The following is a 10,861-nucleotide window of genomic DNA, read 5'->3' as shown; positions in this document are numbered from 1 at the left end:
GGGGGCAAGGGGAAGGCGGGGCCGCGGCGTCCCGTCAGGCGCTGCGCGGGGCGGTGGCGGCGCCATGTCGGTGGCGTTCGTGCCCGAGCGGCTGCGCGGGAAGGCGGAGGTGAACCAGGAGACGCTGCAGCGGGTGAGGGGGGGAGGCCGCGGGGGGCTCGGGGGGGGGGGGGAGGGGGGGCCGGTGCCGAGCGGGCGGTGACGGCGATGTGTGTGTGTGCGCCCTAGCTGCTGGAGGAGAACGACCAGCTGGTGCGCTGCATCGTGGAGTACCAGAGCAAGGGCCGGGCGACCGACTGCGTGCAGTGAGTGGGGACGGGGCGGGGGCCTGAGGGGCGGGCACTCCTGAGTCTCGTTGTTGGGGGGTTGTTGGGGGTAATTTCCCTCCCTCAGTGTTGGCCAAATCATAAAAGTGCTCATTAAAGCTTGGGTGACTCACTCGCGAACAGGCAGTCAGGGTCTTCCCACGTAACGTGTCTCTTTCTCTCACAGGTACCAGCACATCCTGCACAGAAACCTCATTTATTTAGCGACCATTGCTGACGCAACGCCCCCCAGCACGCAGAAGGCTGTAGACTGACGGCGTGTACCAGCGCACACGCAGTGATGGTTTTGAGACTCTGTAGAAACACTTGTGTAGATCCCCCCTTGAGAGCTGAGAAGGCGTAGTCCTGAAAGGCTGGTAAAGAGTCATACTTTTATGTCAAAAATGTGATTGGAGGTTCTTTATGTAATACTAGAGTAGCTGTTTCTTCTATTAGTATAAGTAGAGCTTCAGGGAGGTAATTGTCACTTTTTTTTTTCTCTATGAAAAACATAATTGTAGTATATTTCTAAGAGGAGCATGATTGTCAGGACAGCATCACCAGTGCTGCTCTTCAAAGACTTGCGTACTCAGTGAGGAAGAGACTGTTTCATGACTCAGGCTGTGTAGCAGTAGGGCAAGCTTTTAGTTAGGTAATTTCTGTCTACCTCCAAGATGACAATGGTGGATGGTACCACATATGTAAGCAAGAGACTGTTTTGTTGTCTTTTATCATGAAAATTATGCTTAAACGAAAATAAGTTCTTTGTAAAGCAGTATACTCTGGATTAATATGACAGATTAACAAAGTTTTAGTGAAATAGGAACTTGAACTTTTGTAGGAAAGATGGGGCTGTTGCATAACATAAGGCAGTTAAGCAGAAGGGAGAACTGTAACCTCCATTTCAGTGAGATGGGCATTAGCTCCACTTGCATCAGGACTTCTCATTCTTGCTTGAAATGTTCTGTATTACAGACTCCATGAACAAGTAAATTTTTGCACAGTCAAAATGGATTCATGTGTGTCTTGGGTGTTTGTCAGCACTTACCTTCAGCAAGAACACAACTTACTTTTACACCTGAGTATGCATTTCAGTGGCACGATTAGCATAAATTAAATATACCCCTTCCCCCAATTAAAAAAAAGGTAACTTTTCACTCACTACCACCAAAAATATTTACCTTGCCAGAAACAAGCAATTTGAAGTTTTAGCAATGTTTCTCTGCACTAGTTCAAAGACAATGCTAAGGCCTTTTCTGAATCACGCGCTTCAGTGCAGTCTATGTGAAAGAATAGCTTTAAAGATGCTTCAGATTGTACAGTGCATAAAGTTCAATTTTATATGATGAGTAAGTAGGCAGTTGACAATTTTCAAACTGTTAAATAATCCCATGTTAATGAAGCTAAGATCTTTGTTTATAAACCGAAGTTACAGTTTAAGGTGCTGCTTATTTTCAGTAAGGTGCATATTTTAAACGGGTATGACCTATTAAATGTATATCTTTAATAAAGCAAATAGTTTACTTTTACAGAAGCTTTAAAATACAAAATGTACAGTTCCAGTTCAGAAGCATTAGCTATTCACAAGAAGCACTGCAATAAGGGTAAGTTAACTAAGCACCAAACCCTTGCACTTGGCAGTGTAAGTGAAATTTAATGGCAAGACTCATTTGCCAAGTGCAACAATTCATAAAGTTACCAGTGTTCAGAACAATGGGAAGCAAAGGACATAGTAGCACCTACGTGATCAAAATGCAGACAAACTTTGTTTCCTCAATTCACTTATGTAGGTCCAGAAACCTGCCAGCATTTGTATGTATGAATCAGCTGCAAAAACTAGAGCAGTAATTTTTGGCACTTGTTAGGAAAGTTCAAAATTAAGTGTTTTCAGTAACTTCCATTTTGGTCTTAGTATGAATAACCAGTAAGTACAACCAAATTTAGGATTTAATATCAGATCTAAATGACAAGATTTAGTAAACTCAAAACCATTCATCAAGTTAAATAACCACTAACATTTTCAGCAGAAGGTTTTCAAAATTATAGTAGTACAGACCATTAACAATTTACAGACAAGCCACACTGATTGTGCAAAGCACATTACTGTAAAAAGTCTATGTACAGCAAACAAATCTTTGTAAACATGGTAAGTATGAAGTTTCAGAAAACATGGTGACAATATCATAAATACAGGCAACATTGGCATCCTCAAACAGCACAAAAAGGTAACAATCTGGGCCTGCAAATATAGCCCGTCACCATACAAACAAAAAGGTGGATGGGTCTTAAATACCCACATGTTTAATAATTTTAGTGTTGTGTATACCTATTTATATATATAATGTATTTATTTTTTGGTATCTTTAGATATAGATGTACTTAGTTTGTAAAAACAAAAACAAATGTGCTTTCTCTTCATTGAAAAATTATGTAGTTAGAACTAATAACCCATTTTACTAGTAGTTAACATATTAGAATGATATGACTTAAGAAAAATACAAAAATAAGATTAATACTGTCAAAACTCTTATACCAGAAAATATTGTGGTTTTTAGACTCTTTCAAAGATGAAATATGAAAATTTAAATAAGCTCTAACTATATAAAGAATCTTCTGTAATCTCAGTTAATATACAGTGGGATAGCTATACATATATTTACCATTGTTCTTCACTTTTTAAGCACCAGTCACTCCCAGATCCACTTTGGTTGGAAGATTATTCCCAATTCCACAGGTTCACTTAATGGCACATATTGACTGCAAATAATTACTTTATCGTTTTAAAAAAAAATAATGTTTTTTTTTAAGCTGCTACCCCACATTTCAGTTCTAGTATCTTCTGAGCCAGCTCACAATTTTTTATTTTTAATTATTATTTTTTAATTAATTGTAGCATCTGAAATAAGACTTTAAATATATGCAAGTAGTCTTTTAGGCTATAGTTTCACACATGTAAGGAGCACTGTGTGGATAAAGCCTTTGGCCAAATGAAACAGTAACAAGTTATCTATTTATTTGAAAACCAGTGTCACATTATCCACACAGATGCCATCTACTTTAAGCAGCTCAGATTATATTTGTGACACAAATTTGAGTGGTTCGGTTGATCTATACTTAGAGTAAGGAAACTACCACAAAACTCAATTTCGCAACTGTTTCTGCAACAGTTTCATAATGAACTCACTTGTGTGGCACGTGAAAAGCTGCTGTTATACTTCATTTAAAAAAAAGTTGCCCAAAGGCCATTTATGGAGAATACAAAGGCTTTACAGCTTGTCCATTATAAATTTAAACACAGTGTTGAGCAAAGTGACCACTATATATTTGCTTCAATATATTCAATGTGTTTCAGTAAGATGTTTAACTATAAATCTATATGAAAAATAGCTATAAAATACAGTGTTTCTTGTATGGTAGTCCATCAGCAGTTTTTTAAAAAAAGCTTTTGAAAGTAAAGGCAATATACACATTTTTAAAAGCATTTCTAAATCACAGTTCTGGGCTGTTCCATGTACATCAAACAAACATATTGGCCATATTGCTCAGCACTGCAAATAAGATTCAAGAGTTTGTAGATCCTCCCCCAATCCCCAGCCCCCAAGCCCCCTCAATTCCATATTTAATGAGATAAACAGGATCTAGCCAATACACAGTTGTGAAACAAAGGATATGTAGTTTATGACTGTTTGGCCCTGTGCTGCATTTTCCAATATGAAAAGCAATTAGTACTGATGCAGGTAAGATGGTCTGCGTTCGTGCTTTACTGGAAAAGATTTAAAGCCCTTATTCATCTGTTTGTGCTGGGAAGCCTGTTGCTGCGATTGCTGTTGCTGCGCATAGGCAAAGCTAGAGGAAATTCCTGTAGCTGGGGCGCAGTCGTTGGCTGCTGCCCACACAGGTGACTGGAGGATCTGCATCGTGTCGCTCCACTGGCTGACTGGGCTGCTCATGGGATACAAAGACGCACTCTGACTGGGTAGTGTATTCGTGACAGAGGACGCATGCTGCCAGGGTGCCTTTGGAGGCCAGGTTTTGGTTTTATTATCCTGAAAAAAACAGAATTAGTTTTGTTGTTTTTGTTTGACCAAAATGATTTTGAGACAATACTTAACGTATCTTATTCCCTCTCTACAACATTTCAGAAGATTAATCTTTAAAAATAGAACTGATGCATGTATGTAACTACTCACTCATTTACTTGCCTCTTGAAAAACCTTTAATTACTTCAAGCACTAGGCTTTACCTATAGTAGTAGTGCCATAAATCAAAATTTCTAGTAAGACAAGCGATACTGGTGATACTTCAGTTTTCTCTGCACAGACAATTTAAGTTGCCTGTGCTACCTCTTCACTTAATGTGAAACCTTGTTTTCTCTATCATGATAATTTTTGCTACAAGGGAAACATTAAATCACTTTCAATTTTGATATTTAAATTTGGCGACTGATAGAAAAAAATCTAGTACTACTTGAGTGGGAATGAATTGGGTTTTAGCTGAGGTGAGCAGTCTGGAAGTATAGATGCTATTCTAGTTGTTTTCCTAGTGAAAATCACCCCAAAACACACATGCAGGAAAAATGACTAAGCAAAGCCATTTTCTGCTTACCTGATTACGGTCATCTGCTGCAGAAAGAAGAGGTGGTGATGGTAGCGTACTAGGTTCCTGCTCGCCACTACTGTGTTTTCTGCCCCAAAAAAAAGAGTGACATTTACTTTTTTTTTCCCTTAATGACTCACCCGCATTAATCTGCTACTACCATACACCATTCTGTAGTTTCAGTCTGTCATAGTTGACAGCCCAGAATGTGTACTGATATTTCATCATTTTGCATGTTTTCCCTCAGTACAGGTAAAAGTACAAGCTGTTGCAGCAAGAAATTCATTACTGAAAGGGAAAGTGTCAGATACGGAGTTTCAGCCAATGAACGACTATGTGCACAGATGCTTATTTATATAAAGATTTAGCTGCTAACAACTCAGTCTTAATTCCTAGCATTAAGAGCAGACATACTGTACACTGATCCAGATCAACAGTGTAGTACGCACACTGACATTCATATGACTTGATCTAATTGGCAGGAGTTAAATCCTTTGTGTGGCTACTCAAATTATCAAAACACACAAATTGTACAAAGTGATGTGTATTTCTGCTCATTTTGCTAACCTTCTCTGCTTTACAGCAGCAACAAGGTCTGGCCCTGAGAACATGGAGAACAAGCTGTCTCCATTGGCGGAAGAGGTCTCATCACTTGAGCTGGCCGAGTCTCCTTGAGTACCAGACCAGCTGTTTGTCACATCGCTGTAAGACAAAAAGTGGTATTAGTCTTTGTACTTATGGTGCCTGGTCCAGACTGTATACCCTAGTTAGCTATGCTGAATCTCTGTGACAGATGACAGAGCACGAAGAAATTTCAATATTTTGTAAAACGCGGAACATAAATACTTCCACGTATTTGCTTCTGAATGATCACATCACTGCTTTATCTGTTACAGTCACTTTATATATTCTACTAAAATCATATGAAGTTGTCACAGTCTCTCCTGGTCAGGAAAGGAAAACAAATGATTACTAGTTTTGCAATCACTAAGCTCTCAGCTCTTCCACTGCAAAACTGAGCTAGAATACATACTTGCTCTACTGGTTTTAAGCTAGCCTTAGGCTCACAGCTATAATGATATGGACAAATGGACAGAGGTTCTTGAAACACGTGCTTTGTAATAAATTGTTATGACTTGGCAGAGATTAAGTACTACTAACATACCTGCTGTAATGTAATGGATAAAATCTGGAAAGCTGAATTCAGTCAGGTGCTGCAACTTTTATTGCATCAAAACTACAACTTAAAGGTTTTCAAAATACTGAAATATGAACGTTTTGAATGAATCTGTTATAAAGCCCTTATTTCCTCTGTTTGAGTCAAACTCAGTACCCATTCTTCAGAGTAGAACACAAACAAATGTCAGAGCTTCAGTATCAACAGGGGAAGGGCTCCAATTTCTCACTCTTGCCATAATGAGGTGCAGTTTTTAAAGATGTAGAAGAAAAAAAAAGCAGCCTGTCTAATCTCTTACCTTTCTGTGAAATACTCAGGAAAGGGCCAGGTTTTGTGAGGATCATCAGGAAGAGGCCAGTTGCTACGTGTGTTGCTTGGACGACGAACATGCTGTGCTTGCCTTTTTTGTTGCATAGCCTGGTTGACCCCAGCAACATAGCGGGCAAATTCTGGATCAGACCCAACTGAATAAAACAAATCAAGAAGTCAGTTGCTGACATTCAGCTATTTCTACTGCACTTACCCCCTTCATTTAATCCTCTAGACTTGACCATCCCCCAACAGAAAATAAGCTCCCTCACTGATAGTAAGTGCTAGACAATCGATGCCTCTTAATGGAGCAGTGAGGAACACTAACAGGACATGTTTTAATAAAAGTAGAGAAGTACCATCATACATGGTAGATGATAATTCTTGGGTGGAAATACACCTGCCCCTTGCCTTCTCTCCAGGGAGGAGTATTTGCGACTAAGATCATGTCCATACGCTGAACAGTCCAATATCCAATCAGCAGACACTGACAGAATTAAAAACTGTACGTTTATCCAATCTCAGAGAAAAAACATTTGAATTAGTACAGTTGATTTGGGATCGCAACATGATTTCCAGCTATGCTGTGATTCTGCTTGCTTCTCAAGAAATCAGAAGGTCAGATTGATCTGATTAGAACATACAGACCAGAAGCTACTTCCTACAAAGACTACACAACCATTTTGAAAACATCCTCATCCTGGACTACAAGGTATTTCAGAATAAGGTTGGTATTTACCAAAAAAAGCAGTAATCCTTAAAATAATAATAAAAAAATCTTCAAGTCTTAAAATTCTTTACATTTCCCAAATATCTAATAAGCAGTATACACCACCTTGGGCAGACGAAGCAAAAGCCTTAATCCAAAAGTGTTTTAAATGTCCAATAAATCAAAACAAATAATGTATTTATTAAACAAATACTCTTAGGAGACAGTGTAATTGAATTTCCAAGGCTTTACAGTTGGACTGAATTTATGGAAAATTTCTCGACTACATGCGTAATAGTCACAACACGAAGCACACAGCTGCTGGCTTGCTTGTCTCAGTTTTAAAGAGCAAAGAACGTCCAAGTGTGCACAGCTTGGAAAACAGAAATCAAGATATCTTTCATGCGATTGCTTCCCTACGTTCAGTTCAGCATTTGAAGGAAAGCTTCTTCATTTTCACTTAGCACATTTAGAAAAGAGCTCTGCAATGTTTTGTTGCATACAAATTATAACAAAGATAACTTTGTTTCTACACATCCTTTAACATCTAAGCATGGGACAGAGCTACCTGACATCTGTACAGAAACAAAACGTTCCCAGTAATACTTGTTTTCTTTGAAAAATACTTATGTCAATTTAAGCTGAGATTTGAACCTAGACATCCTCAGATCTAAGGATTAGTTCTGAAGGGCATGCAGATTTTTTTTTCTGCGGATAGCATTAGGTGTTAAATTACTCATATTCAAAAATAGCAACTTGTGTTGATTTTTACCTCTGTAAAAACATATCAGATAAACAGCTTTTTATGAGATAGGTTCACCTGTGAAAATAATTTAAAAAACACAGATGTATCAACTTTCCTTCTACTAATAAAGCATTAAGTTCTTAAAGATTATAAAAGTATGGCACAATACATTTTTAGTAGGTACTTAAGTCTTTGACCATGAAAAACCATCAATTTTCTCAATTCTTCATTAGCAGATTTTCATCTGAAGTCATCTTTTTCATACTCTAAAAATATTTATCAAGTATATCTATTTGTTTCACAAGACAAAAGTCCTAAGAAAGTTTGAAAGTGAAAGGGTTTTTTTTGTGTGTTTTTTCAAGCTTTCTAGCTAGAGCTTAGATTGAAAACTCCTACATCACAGCTTAACCTGGCATGTTATATGAAGAGAAGTTATCTTTCTAATCTATTCGATTAGAATTTTTTTTTTAATCACACAGACACAGATGACATCAGGAAAAGGATTTGTGGTTTGATGAAAGGTTTTTCTGTTAATTCTAGTGCTGCCTCCCTCCAGGCACTTTTAATAAATGCCTACTACGAAGTTCCTGTAGCTATGTTCCACGCCAACAGAAATTATATTTATGAGAGAATAGATTGGCCTGTTGATCTTAGTAGTATGAGAACAATTCATTAATATCCTCTTCGATGCAGACTCTACAATCAATTTCATAGCCTTCAGGCTACTTGCTTATGGATATAAAATGTTATCTCACTTCCTCTTTGACAATAATCCCCATAAATTTACAATTTATTGGTGGTTCAAATACATATGGCAAACCACATGGTACTTGCTCTTTAGTCTCTAATCCTTCAACATCAGAGCTTTTCACTGCAGTAACAGCTGGAGAGCAGAAACCAATATGATTTCTATGAAACTGCATAGTAATGAAGTTGAAATGCAGGGGTATGGAAAAGATGCAATCCAAGTGTATCTCCAGAGTTCAAGACTGGTAAAGAGCAGGAAAAATAATTTGGGGAGGAGGGGGCAAAATACATACATTCGGAAGTTAACAATGCTTTTAAATGACTTCAAAAATAACAATAGGAAGAACATTATCTGTAAGTAACTGTTTCAACACTTTGATGTGATCCATATAGGAAAGGTCAGAACTTGTACTTTTAAGCACCTTAGCATCTGGTAAATAGCACCAGAAAATAATTATTGCTAGCAATATTTACCAGTACTCTTTTCTTTGTAAAAGGATCCTTATAAAAAGTAATAAAGAAAAGACACACACCTGCAGGGTCAAAAGGCAGAATTTCTCCCAGCATCCCAAACACTCCATCAGTTTGGTCACGATTTGGCCACGTATTGTTTCTAGGTCCTTGTGGTTTCTGTCCTAACATCTCTGACATCATATTGTCCATATAGCTGCTCACAAGACCCAAACTGTATAAATCAGAGCTTAAATCTGAAAAACCAGGATTGTTCCATTGGTTCATATGAGACAATCCAGCTCCAACAGCTTGGGCTGGCTGCTGTGAAGAATTAGTCAGCCATTTGGTAGGTGCACGTTGCTGTGGTCCGATAGGTTGAAGCAAATGTTGGTAATACTGCATTTGCTGCTGCTGCTTTTGTGACTGCTGTTGCTGTGACAAGCCTTGCTGAGAAGGATGCAGTGGTGTGTGAGAGAGAGACTGCGGCTGCTGTTGTACTGTTCCTGATTTTTGTTCTGTTCCTGTAGAGGATGCAACAGAGTTCCTTCTTTTCACCATCGGAGAAGCTTGCTGGGATTTGCCCATGTTAAAACCAGACAAAAAATCTATAACATCCTGCATTTCTTGGTCAGTTGGTAAATTCATACCTTTGTCATCCTTTCCTTCATCTGGTTTGAAGAAGTTGTCCCGTCTTTCAACTAGAAACCCATTCACTATTTGATTATTTGTGCTCTGAATTGACTGCAATGAATCTGTGGTCCTAGGAAAGTTACCAATGTTCAAAATGCTTTGTAACCGTGCATCTATGTTAGTGGGCATTTTAGTCTTCTCCTCTGAGTTGGAACTTATGAAGATATTTTTAGAAGGTGTATTGGGAATTGAATAACTTCCACTGTTACTTGTACTGGTGCAGGAAGTTTTTTTTGTAAACCGTGAAGTCAGTTTTGAGAACGTCTTCTGTAGACCACCTGAAGATTTGCTTCCATTTCCAGATGGCATGTCAACTTGATTCCCGAAATCTGAGATTTCACGCTGTAACTGGATCTGAATACAAGGCAAAGCTTGCTCCCTGCATCAACAAAAACATTTATCAAACCACCTAATAAACTTCATTTATCCTAACATCCCATTGGATGTCAAAAGAAATTTAACTGAGTTAGTATTTTGGAGAAAAACGTGCGTTTGGGTAATAGAAAGTGGAAGAAATAAAAGCAAAGGTCTCTCTCAGATTGCTAAATTCATCAGCTTCTTCCTATGGTAACAATTTGAACTATTACTAACATTTGCAATAGCATTTATTACTCTCCTTTCCTTAAGGAATGTTAATTGTGCTTCAAAACCTAAATGGAGGTATTTATTTAAAATATATATATATATATATATATATATATATATATATATATATTTTTTAACACAAGAGAAACAAATACTTTTGTACACATGGATAAGCTGCTGTTTAAAAAAAATTCTCTGTATGCTAAATAGGTACAAGGTACTTCTATAGAGTCCCAGTTCCTTGCATGGAAGTTTGACTACTGATTACCCTTTCTGATGAACTAGTGCTATCCGAATTCTACAGTACAGCTTTTTCAACGATGATGGCTTTGTTTAAACTGTGAAAAGTAAAGTATGAGGCTCAAGAGGAGATGTACCTTCCCTCCTTCCACCTGTGTATGTCAAACACAGCAGTGTAGAGCACGTCTACTAGACCCAAAGTCTTCTCTGGATCCAGACTCCTCTGTAGCAAAGACATTGTTGCTGGATCTTCCTTTAAACACCTGTAATCATCAAGATTAACTTTTAAAAATCAAAGCTTTGAA

General features: G+C 38.1%; 2 protein-coding genes across 10 annotated transcripts in view; one reads left to right on the top strand and one right to left on the bottom strand.

The window, feature by feature from the left end:
• The first annotated feature begins 14 nt into the window (after nucleotides 1-14).
• Nucleotides 15-1,319, top strand: SS18L2 (SS18 like 2). The gene is made up of 3 exons (XM_035543394.1): nucleotides 15-133; nucleotides 229-305; nucleotides 493-1,319. The coding sequence occupies exons 1-3, from the start codon at nucleotides 65-67 to the stop codon at nucleotides 578-580; spliced, it is 234 nt and encodes a 77-aa protein (XP_035399287.1). The 5' UTR covers nucleotides 15-64; the 3' UTR covers nucleotides 581-1,319.
• The window catches only part of GARRE1 (granule associated Rac and RHOG effector 1), a 54,224-nt gene continuing 44,134 nt past the window's right edge, over nucleotides 772-10,861 (bottom strand). For all 9 annotated transcript variants that reach the window (XM_035543390.2, XM_050713187.1, XM_050713188.1 and 6 more), the window contains 6 exons: nucleotides 10,694-10,819; nucleotides 9,122-10,110; nucleotides 6,377-6,542; nucleotides 5,469-5,603; nucleotides 4,911-4,989; nucleotides 772-4,351 (listed from right to left, as the gene is read on the bottom strand). In XM_035543390.2, coding sequence (XP_035399283.1) covers nucleotides 4,028-4,351; nucleotides 4,911-4,989; nucleotides 5,469-5,603; nucleotides 6,377-6,542; nucleotides 9,122-10,110; nucleotides 10,694-10,819 — 1,819 coding nt within the window. In that variant the 3' untranslated portion in view covers nucleotides 772-4,027. The remainder of the gene's footprint in view (nucleotides 4,352-4,910; nucleotides 4,990-5,468; nucleotides 5,604-6,376; nucleotides 6,543-9,121; nucleotides 10,111-10,693; nucleotides 10,820-10,861) is intronic.

The sequence above is a fragment of the Cygnus atratus genome, chromosome 12, assembly GCF_013377495.2.
Source record: "Cygnus atratus isolate AKBS03 ecotype Queensland, Australia chromosome 12, CAtr_DNAZoo_HiC_assembly, whole genome shotgun sequence".
Lineage (NCBI taxonomy): Eukaryota > Metazoa > Chordata > Aves > Anseriformes > Anatidae > Cygnus > Cygnus atratus.
Note: the sequence above shows the minus strand (reverse complement) of the source record. Positions and strands in the feature narration are given on the sequence as shown.

What these genes read in the sequence shown, in the direction of transcription:
- SS18L2 (XM_035543394.1), top strand. Translation starts at nt 65, where the DNA reads ATGTCGGTGGCGTTCGTGCCCGAGCGGCTGCGCGGGAAGGCGGAGGTG. An exon ending in ACCAGGAGACGCTGCAGCGG is followed by an intron (nt 134 to 228) that starts GTGAGGGGGGGA and finishes TGTGCGCCCTAG; the next exon opens with CTGCTGGAGGAGAACGACCA. An exon ending in CGGGCGACCGACTGCGTGCA is followed by an intron (nt 306 to 492) that starts GTGAGTGGGGAC and finishes TTTCTCTCACAG; the next exon opens with GTACCAGCACATCCTGCACA.